This window comes from Salvelinus sp. IW2-2015, unplaced genomic scaffold, assembly GCF_002910315.2.
Source record: "Salvelinus sp. IW2-2015 unplaced genomic scaffold, ASM291031v2 Un_scaffold3395, whole genome shotgun sequence".
NCBI lineage: Eukaryota > Metazoa > Chordata > Actinopteri > Salmoniformes > Salmonidae > Salvelinus > Salvelinus sp. IW2-2015.
The window spans coordinates 40,949-63,523 of NW_019944677.1; the positions used below are offsets into that span (position 1 = coordinate 40,949).

General features: G+C 41.9%; 2 protein-coding genes and 1 pseudogene across 2 annotated transcripts; 1 reads left to right on the forward strand and 2 right to left on the reverse strand.

Annotated features, from left to right (window-relative positions):
• Positions 1 to 5,393: 5,393 nt before the first annotated feature.
• On the forward strand, positions 5,394 to 7,523 carry tnfaip8l3 (tumor necrosis factor, alpha-induced protein 8-like 3). Its single transcript, XM_024142717.2, has one exon. The coding sequence runs from the start codon at positions 5,464 to 5,466 to the stop codon at positions 5,962 to 5,964; it is 501 nt and encodes a 166-aa protein (XP_023998485.1). The 5' UTR covers positions 5,394 to 5,463; the 3' UTR covers positions 5,965 to 7,523.
• Positions 7,524 to 16,895: 9,372 nt separating this feature from the next.
• On the reverse strand, positions 16,896 to 18,321 carry LOC139022555 (erythroid membrane-associated protein-like). The gene is given in 4 exon segments (XM_070441064.1): positions 16,896 to 17,329; positions 17,332 to 17,689; positions 17,855 to 17,950; positions 18,224 to 18,321. Coding segments are annotated over 3 exon segments (579 nt in total). The 5' UTR covers positions 17,881 to 17,950; positions 18,224 to 18,321; the 3' UTR covers positions 16,896 to 17,134.
• Positions 18,322 to 19,525: 1,204 nt separating this feature from the next.
• Positions 19,526 to 22,323, reverse strand: LOC112075785 (butyrophilin subfamily 1 member A1-like; annotated as a pseudogene).
• Positions 22,324 to 22,575: the final 252 nt, after the last annotated feature.

The window sequence follows — 22,575 nt, forward strand, 5'->3', positions numbered from 1 at the left end:
ATTCACCGGTTGCCCTTTTCTTGTGGCAACAGGTCACAAATCTTGCTGCTGTGATTGCACAGTGTGGTATTTCACCCAATAGATATGGGAGTTTATCAAAATGTAATTTGTTTTCGAATTCTTTGTGGGTCTGTGTAATCTGAGGGAAATATGTGTCTCTAAAATGGTCATACATTTGGCAGGAATTCTTGGTTGGTGAGCAGACCCCAGACCTCCCAACCATAAAGGGCAATGGGTTCTATAACTGATTTAAGTATTTTTAACCAGATCCTAATTGGTATGTCAAATTTTATATTCCTTTTGATGGCATAGAAGGCCCTTCTTGCCTTGTCTCTCAGATCGTTCACAGCTTTGTGGAAGTTACCTGTGGTGATGTTTAGGCCAAGGTAGGTATAGTTTGTTGTGTGCTCTAGGGCAACATTGTCTAGATGGAATTTGTATTTGTGGTCCTGGCAACTGGACCTTTTTTGGAACACCATTATTTTGGTCTTACTGAGATTTACTGTCAGGGCCCAGGTCTGGCAGAATCTGTGTAAAAGATCTAGGTTCTGCTCTAGGCCCTCCTTGGTTGGTGACAGAAACACCAGATCATCAGCAAATAGTAGACATTTGACTTCAGATTCTAGTAGGGTGAGGCCGGGTGCTGCAGAGTGTTCTACTGCCCTCGCCAATTCGTTGATATATATGTTGAAGAAGGTGGGGCTTAAGCTGCATCCCTGTCTCACCCCACGGTCCTGTGGGAAGAAATGTGTGTGTTTTTTGCCTATTTTAACCGCACACTTGTTGTTTGTTTACATGGATTTTATAATGTTTTATGTTTTTCCCCCAACACCACTTTCCATCAATTTGTATAGCAGACCCTCATGTCAAATTGAGTCGAAGGCTTTTTTGAAATCAACAAAGCATGAGAAGACTTTGCCTTTGTTTTGGTTTGTTTGTTTGCCAATTAGGGTGTGCAGGGTGAATACGTAGTCTGTCGTACAGTAATTTGGTAAGAAGACAATTTGACATTTGCTCAGTACATTGTTTTCACTAAGGAAATGTACGAGTCTGTTGTTAATGATAATGCAGAGGATTTTCCCAAGGTTGCTGTTGACGCATATCCCACGGTAGTTATTGGGGTCAAATTTGTCTCCACTAAGGATGATGTTAAAGAGTTTTAGTATAATCATTTGGAATTTGTTGTCTGTATATTTGATCATTTCATTAAGGATACCATCAACACCACATGCCTTTTTGGGTTGGAGGGTTTTTATTTTGTCCTGTAGCTCATTCAAGGTAATTGGAGAATCCAGTGGGTTCTGGTAGTCTTTAATAGTTGATTCTAAGATTTGTATTTGATCATGTATATGTTTTTGCTGTTTGTTCTTTGTTATAGAGCCAAAAAGATTGGCAAAGTGGTTTACCCATACATCTCCATTTTGGATAGATAACTCTTCGTTTTGTTGTTTGTTTAGTGTGTTCCAATTTTCCCAGAAGTGGTTAGAGTCTATGGATTCTTCAATTACATTGAGCTGATATCTGACGTGCTGTTCCTTCTTTTTCCATAGTGTATTTCTGTATTGTTTTAGTGATTCACCATAGTGAAGGTGTAGACTCTGCTCTCTCTGTCTCTCTACATCTCTCTCTGTCTCTCTACGTCTCTCTGTCTTTCTACGTCTCTCTCTGTCTCTCTCTGCCTCTCTCTCTCCATGTCTCTGTCTCTCTCTGTCTCTCTGTCTCTGTCTGTCTCTATCTGTCTCTGTCTCTGTCTTTCTCTCTCTCTCTGTCTCTCTCTGTCTCTCTCTCCCCCTCCCCCAGACTGAATTCCTACTCAGGGAAACTAGAAAGAAGCATAGAAGAAAAAAAGCCTCTTTAATCATAATGGTTGATATGTGGTGTGTAATTTGGTGCTGGGTGGGATGAAAATAAAACCCATTCACAGCCGTACTCTGCCTACGCCTCCCACCCCTCACATGTGTGTGTGTTTGTGTTTGTGTTTGTGTGTGTGTTTGTGTGTGTGTGTTTGTGTGTTTGAATGCGTGTGTGTGTGTGTGTGTGTGTATCGGTGCATGCGTGCGAGTGTGCGCATGTGTGTTGTGTGTTTGTTTGTGTGTGTTTGTGTGTGTGTTGTTTTGTGTATGTTTGTGTGTGTGTGTTTGTATACATGTGTGTGGTGTTGTGTGTGTGTCTGTGTGTGTGTGTGTGTATCTGTGCGTGCGTGGGTGTGTGGCTCAGATGCACTCAGACTCAAACACATGCAATATGTTAGCTTGCTGGCATTTCTCTGAAGAGATGTCTGTTTCTAGTTTTCCTCTCCATTACAAGCCAGCTATAGCTTCTGTTCTTCATACATGTGACACACATGTGATTTGCTTTTGGTCATTTATGTACTTGTTTATTTATGTATTTATTCATGTATTTATGTATTCATTTATTTATTCTTTCATTCATTCATTTCTATCTATCTATATATCAGTGGTGGAAAAATACCCAATTGTCATACTTGAGTAAAAGTATAAATACCTTAATAGAAATTTACTCAAGTAAAAGTGAAAGTCACCCAGTAAAATACTACTTAAGAAAAAGTCTAAATGTATTTGTTTTAAATTTACTTAGGTATCAAAAGTAAATGGAATTGCTCAAATATATTAAGTATCAAAAGTAAAGGTACAAACCATTTCAAATTCCTTATATTAAGCAAAGCAGACGGTACCATTTTCTTGTTTTTAAAATGTATGGATAGCCAGGGGCACAATCCAACACTCAGACATTATTTACAAAAGATGCCTTTGTTTTTAGTGAGTTCGCCAGACCTTAGGGAGTAGGGATGTTCTCTTGATAAGTGTGTGAATTTCACAATTTTCCTGTCTTGCTAAGCATTCAAAATATAACGAGTAATTTGGGTTGTCAGGGAAAATGTATGGAGTAAAAAATACAATCTTTTCTTTAGGAATGTAGTGAAGTAAAAGTAAAAGTTCTCAAAAATATAAATACTAAAGTAAAGTACAAGATACCCCAAAAAACGACTTAAGTAGTACTTTCAAGTATTTTTACTTAATAAGTACTTTACACCACTGATATTTATTATTGTTCATTCTTTCGTTCATTCGTTTGTTTATTCATTAATTCATTGTTTCAGTCATAGGGACAGGAGATTGTCCATGTGAACTGGCCAGGAGAAACTCCTGACCCAACTCTAAGGCCCTCACCATCCCCCTCAGTCTACCAGTCAGTCATTATCCACCTCGGTCTACCAGTCAGTCATTATCCCCCTCAGTCTACCAGTCCCTCATTATCCCCTCAGTCTACCAGTCAGTCATTATCCCCATCAGTCAACCAGTCCCTCATTATCCCCCTCAGTCTACCAGTCAGTCACTATCCCCCTCAGTTTACCAGTCAGTCATTATCCCCCTCAGTCTACCAGTCAGTCATTATCCCCTTCAGTCTACCAGTCAGTCATTATCCCTCTTAGTCTACCAGTCAGTCATTACCCCCTCAGTCTACCATCAGCACTATCCCCCTCAGTCTACCAGTCAGTCACTATCCCCGTCAGTTTACCAGTCAGTCATTATCCCCCTCAGTCTACCAGTCAGTCATATCCCCTTCAGTCTACAGTCAGTCATTATCCCTATCAGTTCTACCAGTCCCTCATTATCCCCCTCAGTCTACCAGTCAGTCATATATCCCCTTCAGTTTACCAGTCAGTCATTATCCCCTCAGTCTACCAGTCAGTCATTATCCCCTTCAGTCTACCAGTCAGTCATTATCCCCCTCAGTCTACCAGTCAGCCACTATCCCCCTCAGTCTACCAGTCAGTCATTATCCCCTCAGTTTACAGTCAGTCATTATCCACCTCGGTCTACCAGTCAGTCATTATCCCCCTCAGTCTACCAGTCAGTCACTACCCCCCTCAGTCTACCAGTCAGTCATTATCCCCTCAGTCTACCAGTCAGTCACTATCCCCCTCATTTACCAGTCAGTCATTATCCCCCTCAGTCTACCAGTCAGTCATTATCCCCTTCAGTCTACCAGTCAGTCATTATCCCTCTTAGTCTACCACTCAGTCATTACCCCCCTCAGTCTACCAGTCATCACTATCCCCCTCATCTACCAGTCAGTCACTATCCCCGTCAGTTTACCAGTCAGTCATTATCCCATCAGTCTACCAGTCCCTCATTATCCCCCTCAGTCTACCAGTCAGTCACTATCCCCCTCAGTTTACCAGTCAGTCATTATCCCCCTCAGTCTACCAGTCAGTCATTATCCCCTTCAGTCTACCAGTCAGTCATTATCCCCTCAGTCTACCAGCAGTCACTATCCCCCTCAGTTACCAGTCAGTCATTATCCCCCTCAGTCTACCAGTCAGTCATATCCCCCTCAGTCTACCAGTCATCATATCCCCCTCAGTCTACCAGTCAGTCACTTTCCCCTCCGCTAACAGTCAGTCATTATCCCCCTCAGGCTACCAGTCAGTCACTTTCCCCTCCGTCTAACAGTCAGTCATTATCCTTCTCAGTCTACCAGTCAGTCATTATCCCCCTCAGTCTACCAGTCAGCCATTATCCCCTTCAGGCTACCAGTCAGTCACTTTCCCCTCCGTCTAATAGTCAGTCAGACCACTGTAGTTTTACTGTAGTATGAAGAGTGGAATGATTATGTAAAATAAGTGTTGTTTGACAAGAGAGAAAGTAGCCAGAGAAGTTGTTTTTTTTACGTTAGAGAATGTAAGAGGCATGACGCAAAGCTATCCAGACTGTCGTACTGTGGTGTGTGTGTGAGCATTGTGTGTGTCAGCCATTTCACTGCAAGTTTCAGACGGTTTGATTTTCCAGATAATTTACTGTACTGACTTCATTTAACCTTTACTGATCCAGAACTGATCCAGAACTGATCCAGGAACTGATCCAGGAACTGATCCTCTTTAGACTTCCCCTTTAATGCTACTGATATAATGCTGCTGGTCTGACAAGACAGTATAACTGTAGACCTATGTGACAAAGTGTTATGAGTTTGACTCCTGTACTCGAGTTTATAGTATGTGTTCACTGTAAGAAGTGCATGACTACAGTATGACTTTAAAAGGAGGGTTAGTATAAAGCATATCTTCTCTGTGTGTTTGGTCCTGATTCTCCTTCTCTTTGACAAGAGCTAAAACAGAGAGACAGAGAGGAATGTGTGTTTGACTGGGTGGGCTGTGGAGCTATAAACACTAACTCTCTCTGTCCTTCATCTACACCTCTCTCTATCTCTCCCCCTATCTCCCTCTCCCCCCTCTCTCCTCCTCCTCCTCCTACCTCCCCTTTAACCATCCCCCCTCTCCTCACCTCTCTCCCCCCAACCCCTCCCCTCTCTCCCCCACCATCCTCTCCTCCCCATCTCTCTCTCTCCCCTCCTTTCCTCCACCCTCACCCCCCTCCAGGCCAGGAGTGTTTCAACTCTCGCTCCCTGGCCCTCCAGGCACAGAAGAAGATCCTATCCAAGATGGCGACCATGGCGGTGGCCAACCTCCTGACGGACGACGTCAGCAGTGAGATCCTGGACGAGCTGTACAAGGCCAGCCGGGAGTTCACCAAGAGTAAGAAGGAGGCCCACAAGATTGTCAAAGACGTCATCAAGATCGCCCTGAAGATCGGCATCCTGTACCGCAACCACCAGTTCAGCCCGGACGAACTGGACACGGTCGAACGCTTCAAGAAGAAGATGAACCAGGCGGCCATGACGGCGGTCAGTTTCTACGAGGTGGACTACACGTTCGACCACCGCATTCTGTCAGAGTTGCTGCTGGAATGCCGGGATCTTCTGCATGCGCTGGTGGAGCAGCACCTGACCCTGCGGTCGCACACTCGCATCGACCACGTGTTCAACCACTTTGCCCACGGGGAGTTCCTGGCCGAGCTGTACGGAGACGGAGAGGAGTACAGACTGTACCTGAGGAAGATCTGCAACGGGATCAACAAACTGCTGGACGAGGGAACGCTTTAACCTCTGACCCCTGATCTCTTACCTCTCAACTTTGACCTGACATTTGACCCTGCTCCTCCCTTCCTATTACTCAATCTCCATGGTTGCGGCTCAATAATCCCCCCATTCCCATGAAGTGTGCACTTGTTCACTTCCCTTCATGGATTTGAAAGGAAATGATTGGTATATGGAACCTCCTTGTAGCCCATACCTACACTAATCCAATATTTTTACATTAGTTGGAGTAGCAAATGAGTGCACACTTCAGGAAGAAGGAGATATTATTGGGACACACTCCTCCTCTTCCTCCGGTCTCTCTACGGATCTGCTTTCCCTCCTCTTCTCATTCCTTCTCTTTTTTTAAATCCGCTCCTGATCTGTTCTGTTCTACCTTTAACCTTATTTTTCCTCCTGTTCTCCCACTTCCTCCTCTCTTTTCTCTCTTCCTGTTCTCCCACTTCCTCCTCTCTTTTCTCTCCTCCTGTTCTCCCACTTCCTCCTCTCTTTTCTCTCCTCCTCTCCCACTTCCTCCTCTCTTTTCTCTCCTCCTCTCCAACTTCCTCCTCTCTTTTCTCTCCTGCCCTGATCTCTCTTTTATTCTACTGAGCTTCCTGGACTCCTTGTTTCTCTCCTTATTCTCCTGCTCCTCTTCTTTCCTCTCCTTGTTTCTCTCCTTATTCTCCTGCTCCTCTTCTTTACTCTCCTTGTTTCTCTACTTATTCTCCAGCTCCTCTACTTTCCTCTCCTTGTTTCTCTCCTTATTCTCCTGCTCCTCTTCTTTCCTCTCCTTGTTTCTCTCCTTATTCTCCTGGCTCCTCTACTTTCCTCTCCTTGTTTCTCTCCTTATTCTCCTGGCTCCTCTACTTTCCTCTCCTTGTTTCTCTCCTTATTCTCCTGCTCCTCTCCTTATTCTTCTGCTCCTCTTCTTTCCTCTCCTTGTTTCACTCATTATTTCTATGGAGTTTCCATGACGTTGATGAACTGTATGTATAATTCTAAGATATTTAACTGGTGTCACAACTCTGTTCTGTGAGGTGTTTTCTCTACATCCTTCTCCCTCTCCCTCTCCCTCTCCCTCTCCCTCTCCCTCTCCCTCTCCCTCACCATCCCCAAAGTTGGTAAGAGTGTGGCACTAGCAAATCCAAGGTAATTGGTTCACTTCCCACAAGGATCATTCACACATATTAAAGACATATTCACTCACAGACATTGTTCGGTTAGTGGCTTTGCATAAAAGCATCTGCTAAGTGACATATTATATCCTAATAATGTCTAGGAAGTCACTACAGGAGAGTGTGAAAGGGGGGTGGATCACCAGCTTAGCGTCTGATAGGCTATGACTGCGACTGGTCGTTCACATAGCAACGTAGCCCACATAAAACAACAAGACCCATGAGAGACCTGTGAATCAGAAGAGTTTTTTCCCTCTTTGGCATTCAAGAAATCCAAAATCTGTGTTGATTACGTGATGGCAACATTATACGTACTTTATTCCGTAGTGTTCGTACTTATAGCTTTACTGYTCTGAATCAAGGCCAAAAAGAATGATGATGTTTTGTAAATACACTGTTTGTTCTCTCTCCTTTTGTCATCGTTACTGTGTGTGGGCATCATGATGTCTTATATCAGGACCTGGAGTTTTTCCTGACCACGTGACCTTCATTACCAGGAAAAACTCCTGACCGTATAGTTCTGTATACTGTATACATCATTAACCAATCACAGCCAACCRTCACCATTTCCTGCCTAATACTAAGGCTGGGATTAAATCCTCCACGCACTATAACAATCTTTTAAAGAAGGAGGCCCACAAGATGTTAACCATGAATACGATCTCTGGGAATGTCGGGCGAAGGCCTTTAAAAGCGGCATCGTTGGTTGTATAGTGACCTGCGGTGTAGCACGCCACGGATTGAGGCCTAAATGAATCTTGCAGCTCTGACTGTTAAGGCCTTGATGATAACTCCCTATGGTGTTCTCTGCATTTTCCCTACAGAGCAGTGTTGTGTGTGTGTGTGTATGTGTGTGTGTCTGTACACATTTTACTATACTTGTGAGTACAAGAATAGTAAACCAACTAAAATTCAGGGAATTAGGAATTTTCCGGTCCTCACTTGTAAAATGCCTTTAAGGTTTAGGGATTAGGTTAAGGGTTGTGTTAAAATTAGGGTTAGGGGTAGGTTAAGGGTTACGTTTAAGTTAGGAGTTAGGGTTAAAGTTAGGGTTAAGTTAGGGTAGGGATTAGGGTTAGGTTAGGGTTAAGGAAAATAGGATATGAATATTTGTGGTCCCCAAAAAGTCCTCACAAGTATAGTAAGACGTAAAGTATGTGTGTGTGTGTGCCATCATGTGTCTGTGTCTGTATCCTCTCTGCCAGGGTGTAACACGTTTATCTTTTATTAAAGATCCTTATAAATCAGTGCTTGAAGTTTGATGCTTTGTTCAGTTTACATTTTATGACCTGTTACGTACCTCTCATCTGCCCCCTCCACCCATCCTCTCCTTTCCCATCTTTCCCATCCTTTTATCCCCCTTCCCCTCCCCTCCTCCTCTCCTCTCTTCACTCCTCTTTTCCCTCCTATCTCTCCTTCCCTCCCTCCTATTCCCTCCTCCTCCTCCAAGTCTCCAGCTGATTCAGGCATCCTACATTACATGAATGATTTGAGAGGCTTGAACTGTGAGAGACAATGAGACTGAGAGACAGAGGATAGAAGAGGACGCAGGACATGAGACTGAGGAGACAAAGGTAAGAAGATAGGACTCAGGACTATTAGACTGAGGAGACAGAGGTAAGAATAGGACCTCAGGACATGGCTTGGTAACACATGCACATCCACGCACGCTCTCTGCTGCTCACAGCACACACTAGCAGGCACAGATACGCCACACAACACCAGATATGCTAAACACACACACTTGTAGATGACACACACACACACACACACACACACACACACATACACACACACACACCACACACCACACACACACACACACCACACACACAACACACACACACACACACACACACACACACACACACACACACACAACAACACACAAATCTAAACAACAACACACAGCCATGTGGTGTGGGTTTAAATACAAGTAATGAAGCATGGATGAAACACATCCAGTCTTTCCAGACTGGCCTCTGTCTCAGTGACCTCATGAGAGCCCATGCTCAGAGTCCCAAATGGCACCCTATTCCCTATGTACAGAAGTACACTATCTTTGACAAGAGCACAATATCAGAGGAGATGTGACCTCTAGTGGCAGGAAAGTGGAACAGCATAACTGGCTCTACAGATACTTGGTCTTGTTCCAAATTGCACCCTATTTCCTATATAGGTAGCATGGTGTTTGTAACACCAGGTAGTGGGTTTGATTACTGGGTCCACCCATATGTAACATGACTGTAAGTGGCTTTAGATAAAAGCATCTGCTAAATGGCATCTATATTATTTTAGGACATCAGATGAGCGTGACACAGATGATAAGAATGACACCAGTATCTTCGCACAAACCCCCCCCCCCCCACACACACACACCCCAATGATGAAGCTGGTTAGTTAATAAGTCTCTCTTAATATGATTTATGTATCATCAAGTGCATTGAGAGGCTGGTTATGACACACATCAACTCCATTATCCCAGACACCCTAGACCCACTCCAATTTGCATACGCCCAACAGATCCATAGACGACGCAATCTAAATTGCGCTCCACACTGCCCTCACCCACCTACATAAGAGGAATAACTATGTGAGAATGCTGTACATTGACTACAGCTCAGCATTCAACACCATTGTCCCCTCAAAGCTCATCAGTAAGCTTAGGACTCGGGTCTGAACCACTGTCCCTCTGCAATTGGATCCTGGACTTCCTGATGGGCCGACCCCAGGTGGTGAGGGTAGGCAACAACACATCCACACTGCCCTCACCCACCTAAATAAGAGGAATACCTATGTGAGAATGTTGTTCATTGACTACAGCTCAGCATTCAACACCAATTCACCAGCTCATTTACCAAATCAATTCTCTGTAATTATTATTACGTGATTAACTAATCAGGTAGATGTAATTAACTAGGAAGTCGGGGCACCAAGGAAAATATTCAGATTACAAAGTTATAATTTTCCTAATATAACTTTCAGATATTTTAATATCTGATCAATTAGTATTCTAATTAATGAATTATTCTTTACCTCACGTTAGTCTCATTCCAAACGTCGTAAATTGTTGGTTAACTGCACGAACTCAGTCTTCACTATGAGTCATCCATACATCAATTGTCTCAATCATTTATTTATTAACTAACTAAATAATCACAGAAATGCATGAACAAACAGTAGATAATTACAAGGAAATGACAGCAGAGTTTCCCTAGTGGGATAAACCGGTATCGCGGCTTGGTGGACAAAAGGGAAGTTGGGGTCGACTGAGATAAAAGACAATTGATAATTATTACAATTGAAATGCTAATCCTTTGCACATGAACGCTCACTCATTCGGGAATAATTGCAATCAATCAATATATTTACGCTCAGTGTGTCGTCGTGATCTCTATTGGAAAGTTTGTTTCTGTTGGAGAGTTTGTCCACCCTCTCTCTCTCTGCCGTGGTTAGAATGGATAGTTCAGAGTAACATTCAGCAATGTTGTTATATCACATTTTATTTGTCATATGCTCCGAATACAACAGGTGTAGACCTTACCATGAAATTCTTACTTACAAGCTCTTAACCAACAATACAGTTCAAGAAATACTGTTAAGGAAATATTTATTAAATAAACTAAAGTAAAAATAAAATAGAAAGTAACACAATAAAATAACAATAACGAGGCTATATACAGGGGGTACCGGTACAAGGGGGTACCGGTACAGAGTAAATGTGTGGGGGTACAGGTTAGTTGAGGACATTTGTACATGTAGGTAGGGTGAAGTGACTATATAGATATTAAACAGCGAGTAGCAGCAGTGTACATATAAAGGGGTCAACGTAAACAGTCCGGGTGGCCATTTGATTAATTGTTCAGCAGTCTTATGGCTTGGGGGTATAAGCTGTTAAGGAGCCTTTTGGACCAGCATATACACTGCTGCTACTTTGTTTATCATATATCCTGATGCCTAGTCAACTTGCCTCTATATATATCTACCTCTATCACTCCAGTATCCCTGCACATTGTAAATATGCTACTGGAACTGACTATATAGTGTGCTTACTTACTTTATCGTGTATTCCTTATTTTTATATGTTGTGTGTTTTTGTTCTACATTGTTATTGATTACTGCATTATTGGGGTTAGCGCTTGCAAGAAAGGCATTTCACTGTACTTGGAAAACTTGTTCAGAATATGTCAATACATTAGGCTTACATACTGTATAATAAGGCTATAAGGAGACAACATGGAAACCATAGGATGACTGTCACGTTCTGACCCTACTTATTGTGTTAATTGTTTGTTTTAGTGGGTCAGGACGTGAGTTGGGTGGGCATTCTATGTTATGTGTTTCTATGTTGGGTTCATGTTAATTAGCCTGATATGGTTCTCATGCAGGGACAGGTGTTTTACGTTTCCTCTGATTGAGAACCATATTTAGGTAGGCTGTTCACACTGTTTGTTTGTGGGTGATTGTTGCTGTGTCTGTGTTTGTGCACCACACGGTACTGTTTCGTTTTGTTTAGTCTGTTCGTGCGTTCTTCGTGTTTATGTTAGTTCGCATGTTCAGGTCTGTTGACGTCGTTTGTTGTTTTGTAGTTTGTCTTGTATTTTTCGTATTCGTTATTATAATTAAAATTCATTATGTCTACATACCTCGCTGCGTGTTGGTCCGATCCCTGCTTCTCCTCTTCAGACGAAGAGGAGGAGAGCAACCGTTACAATGACATTCAGCAGAAATGATACAAGGTGTGAATGCCCTCTCTGTTACTATACTATATACACATATAACCATAGTGACAAACACATAACAATTAATTCAAACTGTGAGTAACACACACACACACGTATTTAGCTCGTCTGTGTACAGTGTGTGTCTGTGTGTTCAAGGGTGTAATGCTGTGTTTGTGGGAAGGGAGAGGGAGTAGAGTGTTTGGGCTGCAAGAGGGTTAACGTGCATGAAGGGCTGTAAATGGATGTGCCATGGGAAAGGTATAGAGAGAGGGAGGGAGAGAGAGGGGGGGAGAGAGGGGGGGGGGGAGAAAGAAAAAGCCAGGGTATGGAGTTAGTTTACAGTGCCCAGGAGTCAATGGACTATTATATATACATTATCTGTATCCAGCAACAGAGCAGAGGAAGAATTTAGTGAGTTGTCAGGCTAATGAGAACCAGGGCCTTTTAAATGTTATATTATGTTTGTGCATCTCTGAGTGATGTTTTTTTTCAGTTCCTGGGGTCATTTCATGTTTTAATGTGTATCTGAGTTATTGGCGTTCAAGCAGTCAGAAATGTGTCCCGTATGACGTATAATGTTGTACAGTCGCTCTCACCCCAGCTAGCAATGAGGAATCGGCCTAGAAGCGGCCCTCTTCCTGGGGGTCGGAACTGATTGAATCGACCCGGAATCAGGTGTCGGACTCGGCCCGGAATCAAAATGAATGACTGCCCAGAATCGGCCCAAGTAGATCGGGCCATTTCCGTCGATCGGAATTCATCCGACTTTGCCGGAATCTTACCAGAATCCCCCTAGCAAATTTACATAAATGTATACAAAATTGCCCAATTTAGTAATTTTAAATATGATTATTATACATTTTATACAAACAAGTTATACCCATCCACAAAACAACATTTTGTGTCAGAGGAAACACCATAAACCTGCGCGTCAGCGTGCATGCGCCTAGCCCGCCACAGGAGTCGCTACAGCGCGATGGGACAAGGACATCCCGGCCGGCCAAACCCTCCCCTAACTCGGATGACGCTGGGCCTCATGGGTCTCCCGGTCGCGGCCGGCACGGGTCTCGAACCAGCATCTGTAGAAACGCAGTGCGCGAGCGTTGCAAATAAATATACATATACATGTTATTCAATCATTGCACCTGCACTGCCCGCGAGAGTTAACGAGCGTCTGCGTTGCCAGGCGCTAAAATAGAAGTTGCTTCTATTTGTGAAGCAGAACGCGGTGGAAGTCCTGCCTCTCCCATCTCCTCATTGGCTTTTAGAAGCATATACCCACGTGCCATCTCAATCACGTGGGTGATTGAAAGATAAACTGAATTTGGTCTGTCGTCATGGTAACTATGAAAGTTAGATCCCAATCGCCACATAGTTCAAAGAAGAAAAAGCCTGGAAGGAGGAGAGATGACTAGAAAAGACTCGGTTTACCGTTTTATGTGTTGATTAATTGTCGGAGTAGAGGACCAGGTAAAATAACAACTCAATGTTTACAGTTGAAGTCGGAAGGTTACATACACCTTAGCCAAATACATTTAAACTCAGTTTTTCACAATTTCTGACATTTAATCCTAGTAAAAATTCCCTGTCTTAGGTCAGTTAGGATCACCACTTTATTTTAAGAATGTGAAATGTCATGATAATAGTAGAGAGAATTAATTATTTTAGCTTTTATTTCTTTCATCACATTCCCAGTGGGTCATAAGTTTACATACACTCAATTCGTATTTGGTAGCATTGCCTTTACATCGTTTAACTTGGGTCAAACATTTCAGGTAGCCTTCCACAAGCTTCCCACAATAAGTTGGGTGAATTTTGGCCCATTCCTCCTGACAGAGCTGGTGTAACGGAGTCAGGTTTGTAGACCTCCTTGTTCATACACGCCTTTTCAGTTCTGCCCACAAATTTTCTATAGGTTTGAGGTCAGGGCTTTGTGATGGCCCCCCCAATACCTTGACTTTGTGGTCCTTAAGCCATTTTGCCACACCTTTGGAAGAATGCTTGGGGTCATTGTCCATTTGGAAGACCCATTTGCAACCAAGCTTTAACTTCCTGACTGATGTCTTGAGATGTTGCGTCAATATATCCACATCATTTTCCTTCTCATGATGACATCTATTTTGTGAAGTGCACCAGTCCCTCCTGCAGCAAAGCACCCCCACAACATGATGCTGCCACCCTCGTGCTTCACGGTTGGGATGGAGTTCGTCGGCTTGCAAGCCTGCCCCTTTTTCCTCCAAACATAACGATGGTCATTATGGCCAAACAGTTCTATTTTTGTTTCATCAGACCAGAGGACATTTCTCCAAAAATTATGATCTTTGTCCTCATGTGCAGTTGCAAACCGTAGTCTGGCATTTTTATGGCGGTTTTGGAGCAGTGGTTACTTCCTTGCTGAGCGGCCTTTCAGGTTATGTCGATATAGGACTCGTTTTACTGTGGATATAGATACTTTTGTACCTGTTTCCTCCAGCATCTTCACAAGGTCCTTTGCTGTTGTTCTGGGATTGATTTGTACTTTTCGCACCAAAGTATGTTCATCTCTAGGAGACAGAACGTGTCTCCTTCCTAAGCGGTATGGCGGCTGCGTGGTGTTTATACTTGCGTACTATTGTTTGTACAGATAAACGTGGTACCTTCAGGCGTTTGGAAATTGCTCTCAAGGATGAACCAGACTTGTGGAGGTCTACAATTTTTTTCTGAGGTCTTGGCTGATTTCTTTTGATTTTCCCATGATGTCAGGCAAAGAGGCACTGAGTTTGAAGGTAGGCCTTGAAATACATCCACGGGTACACTTCCAATTAGCCTATCAGAAGCTTCAGAAGCTTCTAAAGCCATGACATAATTTTCTGGAATTTTCCAAGCTGTTTAAAGGCACAGTCAACTTAGTGTCTGTAAACTTCTGACCCACTGGAATTGTGATACAGTGAATTAAGTGAAATAATCTGTAAACAATTGGAGAAATTACTTGTGTCATGCACAAAGTAGATATCCTAACCGACTTGCCAAAACTATAGTTTGTTAACAAGAAATTTGTGGAGTGGTTGAAAAACTAGTTTTAATGACTCCAACCTAAGTGTATATAAACTTCCGACTTCAACTGTATATCCCAGGACAAATTAGCTATCAACAGCAAGCTAGCTAAATAGGACAAATTAGCTAGCATCTGCACACTAGCTAGCTAAATTGCCATAAATGTTTAATGCTTTTCGAACCTGTTCCAAAATGAATATAATTGGTTCAGAGTTTGTTTTGATATTTCAACCTGCGTGTCATTTTCGCATTTGGTGTGGGGGACAAAATCAATTTGCGCAGATGGTGCACGACCGGTTTGGGTACGGTGTTCTTATGAAAGTTAGTTGCCAATCGCCATATAAAGTCCAAAGAAAAAGCCTGGAAGGAGAGATGACTAGAAACGATTCGGTTTACCGTTTTATGTGTGGATTAATTGTCAGAGTAGAGGGCCTTGTGGATTTCAGGTAAAATAACAACTAAATGTTAATATTCCAGGACAAATTAGCGATATATAATTTTGCGATATTCCTACCTCGAGAAATGTTTAATTTAATTTAACAGAGGGTCTAGCACATTTCTCCTATTTATCTGCCTCTTCAGTCCAGGGTGCATTGCTTGGCGCCGTTGCCTGAGATACTAGAGAAATTATATAGGAATCCAATTTGGGCAATGAATGGTATTACACCCCACCCAGCAGACTGTCGACCAATCGTGTTGACGTTATCCATGCTGCATCACGCAGTTGCTAAACGCATTCCTTTCTCAAAGTCAGGTTATGAGTCAAGAAACGTGCATATTTTCCACGCAATTAAGTAATGTCACGATTCCAACGCTATACACTATTACAGATATCAAGTTAATTATCTCACATTTCGGAAAATATTTTTAATGTTGACCAAATTCATGCTCATGTTGTGTTTTTGAGCTAGCACCCAATTCACTCCCATTCACTCCTTGAAGGAGAGCTCTCCTTATCCCAGAATGCACAGCGTGGCACGTTGACGTACATAGTCAACATACATGAGCGACATACACAATGTGATTCCAATGGAATTTCCCATCTCCTCAGAAGTATCTCTGCCGTTGACTCAACTCTGTGAGGCACATCGATCTGCAGGTTGAACAWGSTGAGATTGTAAACTCCTAAATTGATAGCTGTAAARTCGCCTAAACAAATTGCACTAACTAGCTACTTCACATGCTGACATTGTCTTTGGTATTATTGTGTGTAGCTACGTTTGCTAGCTAGGCAGCCAGCCAATAGAGAGAGCATTGCATTGTGGATTTTGTAGTCAACTCGAGCTGGAACAGACACGTTTTTCACGTTGCTACCAACCATATTATAAAGGAAAATGAACATTTGTTCACCAAAAATATTGTTCTCTTATTTAACACTGTAATTTATAAGAATGGGTGGTTTTGTGTGGATTTTTCCTTTAAGTAGACCATAAAATACATTTTAAATGGTAAATGGCCTGAGTGAACTATCTTCATTTACTGTATATTTGGTCATGGCAGATAGGATGTTGTGTTGTGGAGGGGAAAGCACATCATGTGTTGGGAAAAACATATTCCTTATAGCTATTCATTTAATACTGTCTACAGAGCCTGTGGGGTAAGGGCCAGGACATCAGATGAGCATTGACAAGGATGCTGATGAACTGACACTCAGTATCTTACCACACATTACACACAGTCTATAAATACACACACACACACACACACATGCAGGCACGAACGGACACATACAGACACACACTAGCCCTCCCAGACCCACTCCCCGGGACTGTGACCAGAGTTGATTGATCTGTTATTGATTGATTATGATGTTGTCTCTTCCTGATTTAACTCCAGCCTGAATTAGTAATTTATGTTATGTGACCTGAGTCAGGAAATATCTGATAGGCCCCCTGAGAAAGACCAACACATGTCACAGCCAATCAGGAGCAGCCTTTTTGAGTAGTTAATTTCTCTACCTCACCAACGACAGCCAATAATTCAGAATGATTTGATTCAGGGGATTTTACGGTTGACAACGTCATTTATATTGTGACAAGTTTGATTTAGATTTTATTTCAAGTTTGAATGAAGTTCAAATAGGTTTAATATTACCAGACTGATGTTCAGAATATGTCAATACATTAGGCKTACATACTGTATAATAGGGCTWTATGTAGACAACATGGAAACCATAGGATGACATGCTCGCACACACACCTATCCACACCCACACACAAGTTTGGTAGTCTGACATGCACACACACAAATGTTAACAGTATTTCAATGTTTGATATGAAAGTCAGTGATATCTACAGGAGTGATGACCAGTGGGGCTGAGTTTTTACCTCCGTCAATAAGACAGGGGCCAAAATATGGATAGAGTTTCTCAGTGAAGGTGCAGCCTGTGAAAGAGTAGATATGAGACCTGGCCTCCACTATAGAAGGAGACCGACCCTTCTCATAATCCACAAACACAATCCACAAACCTTCTGGGGCTTCTCTCTCAGGGAGAGGGGGACAGAGGGGCCAGAGAGAGCCTTGTACTCTCCATTTCTAATCCACAGTGTCCTGTATCCATTCTCAGGGCTCACTGTAATCTTCCCCTTCCTGTTGATGGACTCTCTGGCCACTCCTATAGTCCACCTTGTCTTCACCTGAACCTCATAGTAGAATCTCCCTGAGGAGAACCCCTCCTTTCCCAGGACACTGACACAAGTATCAAACCTCTCTGGGTTGGAAGGGGGATGCTGCCATACGTCTCCACATCTCACTTGTTTCCCGTCTTCAGACAGGATGAGTTGGAGATGTGCTGTATCAGGGTCTAGACTCACATCCCTGTTGAGAGAAACATACACCTTATTAGAATTATTTTGAAAAACAAACTTTACTGCAGGTTTTGCTGCACAGTACATTACTGTAGACATATGTATCCTATAGGTTGTTATTGATAACAACATACAGTATATTGCAGATGTGAATGCGTGGTATTTCAAGTAATACCAGTATGTGAAGATAATAGTATCCATGTAAAGGTCTAGGTGGATGGACTGGAGAGTTTTCCACACTGACCTGCATGTCTTCTGATGGTTTCAAGTTCTACAATACAGAGAAAGAGTTTGTCAGATTTGGGGGATACCAGAAACTATGGTAATATAATGTTACACTAGAGTATACTGTATACTATACAAATCTCCATCTCTAAACTTTATGGATAAAGTGAGAGATTTTTTAATGCAAGTTCAGAACCAAACACATATGGTAAGTGACAATGTGTAAAAAGAATCACTCTTCCATAATACAGTATACCTGCAAACAACAGTATGAAGTGATCTAATCTATTTGGAATAGAATTCAGTGTCATTCATTTACCTGGACTCCCCTTCATGTTTACAAAATTTGTGAAAATTAAACAAATAAAACAAATTATAATTCCTGTTAATTAAAGTGTGAACATTTTCAACAAAAAAAAATGAAACAAAATAGCATTCTTGGTGTGAACATAAAATAATTCCAATACAGTAATATTTTACCACATAATTATGACTAATCTTTGTGCTATTTGCATATTTGCACAATGGAAATTGTAAACCCYGAGAACAGGGCTCTCCAACCCTGTTCCTGGAGAGATMATGTCCTGTAGGTTTTCACTCCAACCCTAGTGAGACTGATTTTAATCATTTGCTTCTTGATAAGTTGAATCAGGTTTGTTACAATTAAGGTTGGATCAAACACCTACAGGAAAGTAGCTCTGCAGGATCAGGGTTRGAGAACCCTGSCTTAGAATGTACATGTATRTATTGTAAATTGACCATAAGGGTCTAGTAATGCATTGTGTATAGCTTCTACTTACCCAGCTGATCAGCAAGTATCTCAGCAGACAAACAGATGAATTAAAGTCAATTAAAGCATTCTTAACGGTGAACAATTCATTCAATTAATTGTGTGGCAGGGGGATGGGGACAGTAAAARCAATGTGATAAAAAGCATTAATGTCAAATAGGTAAGGATTTTAAATCCATGAAACTAGCTGTTGTACGCTATTCATTTCTGTTACATATTCATGTGTTGGGAATTGTTTGTCTCCAATTATTGTTTGTGATCCCAATAAGAAATGACACTGATSCATAGGACTGTTGGACAAGACTTACTCAGCTTTAAAGTGTTGATATGTTGAACTTGCTTTGTAGACATCTTACATCCATGCAGGAGAACATTATGAAATAGTAAACTTTTACACATTGATGCATAGGACTGTTAGACACTACTTACTCAACTCAAGACTGTGTTCATCTTTAACTTGCTCTGGACACATCAAAAAGAGAGACAGAGAGGACATACTTAATGAACACAGAACCTCTGTGTTTTCTCTGATGAAGTTCCATTTCTGGAGGACAAAACTGCATGTTTGACAGTAAGACACTACTTAACTATCTCTTGACTGTGTTCAGCTTAGGATGCATCTACAGACATGGAAATAGATAACAGTTAGAGGAAAGGTCCACTAAATAACCTACTCAAGATGTTTTCTGACAAAGTCTTTTACATGAAGGAAGAAGTTACACTGATGTGCTTCAGGTAAACAATGCACTGAGATTTAAATAAACCTTATATTAAAACATCTAGTATTTTTGTGGAGAAAATACRAGAACAACCCTGGTGCAAATAAGTGCCATGCTCAAGATTTTCACCTTGTCGGCTCGAGGATTCGAATTGGCAACCTTTTGGTTCTAGTACCCAACTCCTTGTGTATGTCACTCTGTAAACTGCACTTTAAAACATTTACATTCAGTCAAAAAAGTTTTCTATTACCATAGTCATTGTGCAAACCATTCCAGTGCCAAATCGTGAAAGCTAATATGGCCACAATGCCCATAGAGACAATCAGTGCAAAGGCTATTCTCCATGCCTCTTCATGAACAAGGATCAGCTCACCTGCAAGACACAAATAAATTGAGATTAGTGCCATGCTAACCACTGCTACCAAATAATATTAAAGGGACATTTCACTCAAATTAAATTTGTCAGATGTTTAAAGACCTCAATTGCAGACTGTTGTCAAAATGAAACCACGTCCCATGACATCAGTTGTGTAGCTCCAGCAATATGCCTCAATGCCAAATGACTGGAAAAGATGAGCACCATCTAATTTCCTGGTTTAATGTTGTGTTTATCTTTTCCATTCATTTAAGGTGGAGGCATACAGCTGGATCTACAAAACCAACGTGGTTTCATCTTGACTTTAGAATACTTTAGAGTTCTAAAAATGTAGACAAACTTGTATCCAACTGTCCTATTTATGTTTGTTAAGCAGCCTTTGTAATACAACAGCATATAAAACATGAAGTGTTCCATCTCAGCTAATCAATACTATGATGTTACTCACTAGGGATGTGAAACTCTGTCTCCATCACCTCATGGATCTGTCTCTGTCTGATTCTACAGGTAAAGCGGTTGATGTCAGTCTCCTTTACGATGGTCTTTAGTTTGACTATGTAGAATCCCTCATAGTCCCTGTCTGTCTCTGAMGGTCCAGCAGACAGAGTGACCCCTTCACTGTCCAGCCACTCCAACTCAGGCTCAGGGAACCAGCCTTTAGATACACACAGCAGAGCCATCCCTCCTTCTTTCTGCCCCCCAATGGACACCTCTGGCTTGGATCCTATAGCTACAGACACAAAGGGAGACTGGAGATGAAGTACTACTGAGATTGGGAGGAACATCATATGGGTTGTTGTATTTAAGAAATGTACCTCTGACGTWGACTTGAATGGTGGCATCATCATAATGTGTCTTAGACTSAACAAGACATTTATAACGTCCATCATCAGTGCCCTGTACCCTGGTCAGTTTCAAAGMGGTGTTKCCMTTCTTCAGTTCCTCTTTAAACAGCGATGTCCTTCCCCTGTAGGAGTGGATCTGATCATGGTATTTGTCTCTGCCGTCTTGGTAGAGATGGACGCGATGTTTGACTGAGGGTCTGGGAGGTTGAATTTCTGAACCAGTCAACTCTCATGTCCTCAGCACTGATGTTGGATTTGAATATACAGGGCAGAATGATGTCATCACCAGCCACAGCAACAATGGCACGAGTCGGACCAAGAACCTCAAACTTCTCAGGAAAGAAAACAACCATTTAATATCAAAAGCGACCATGCACATCATCAACGGTTGGTCCCTTTCATACTTTAACAGACCACACTAAAGATCAACACCAAACCTGGCCCAAATACTTAAGGTTTGCTTGATTTAGCTTGTTTGCCAATGGAATAGCCTAGTACCGAAAGTGCAAACCGTACCCATCGTTCATGCAAATCATTCACACACACACACAAAGAACATCTTTGGAGGAGAAGCAGGAGATTGACACACAGACAGTCTGTCCAAGTCCACATCATTTCTGAAAGAGAGGATAACATACTGGATATAAATCATAAAGATTCTGAGCTCTAGACCACAATGTGATTCAAGTAGGCGATGTTATGGATCATATGATATGGATTTATTATGTAATCACCTGAGACCTTTCTTAAATATGTAAAACTTGGTCCTTTTATTTAATAATATAAAGCATTTCTCCCATTATCTCCATAATCCTGATAGCTGTACTGAGGGATCAGACAGACAGACAGACAGACAGACAGACTGACTGACTGACTGACTGACTGACTGACTGACTGACTGACTGACTGACTGACTGACTGACTGACTGACTGACTGACACGACAGACAGAAGACAGACAGACAACAGAACAGACAGACAGACAGACAGACAGACAGACAGACAGACAGACAGACAGACAGACAGACAGACTTATTTATTATTTATTTAATCACCTGAGGGCCAAAGACTACTCAAGACACTTTCTTATATATGCAAAACTTGGCCTTTTTATCAAGGCCTGTCTGGTTCTCACACAGTTATTACCAACCATCAACATCGACTTGAATATTAATTGCTGGGATTTATTAGAGTAAAGCATTTCTGCCATTAACTCTATTTTCCCTGACAGCTTTAAACACATATACAAATAATACTTACGATTAGATACACGCAGATCACAATTGAGAAGAGTTTGGCTTAAAGCACGCTCGCCTGTGGTGGAAAGACTGGAGAGAAAATACATCTGGTGTGTCTACTGCAGGGAAGTAGCTTCAACATAACTTGATATACTTGTTATTCTTGTAGATGAGATGGAATCCACACTTTAATCAGCTTGAGTTATTAACTTGACTTGACTTAAATTAACTTATGAGGAAGTAGGTGAGAGGTGGCATAGTTTCTGGAAACAAAACTCTGACAAACTGGCTACACTAAGATGTCACACATAGAGATCACAGGAGGCTGGTAAGGGTAGGGCGGCTCATAATGATGGCTGCAATGGAGTAAATGGAATGGTATCAACAACATGGAAGCCAGGTCTTTGATGTGTTTGAGAGCATTCTATTAATTCCGTTCCAGCCATTATTATGACTCTGTCCTCCCCAATTAACGTGCCACCAGCCACATGTGATAGAGATGCAAGCGATCGCCCTTACCATGTACCTCGTCAGACTGGATGTGAAAGATTTTAGCAAAGACATTCAAAGACATAGCAATGTGTACACATAAATATTCAACAACGTAGTTTTAGATTGTAACAGAAAATATTTTTTTTTAAAGAACCTGTAATAATGAGCCATAAAAGGCATGTCTTCCCAGTGCTGAGGGATCATCCTCTTCC

Coding starts and splice junctions, on each gene's coding strand:
- tnfaip8l3 (XM_024142717.2), top strand. CDS start 5,464: ATGGCGACCATGGCGGTGGCCAACCTCCTGACGGACGACGTCAGCAGT.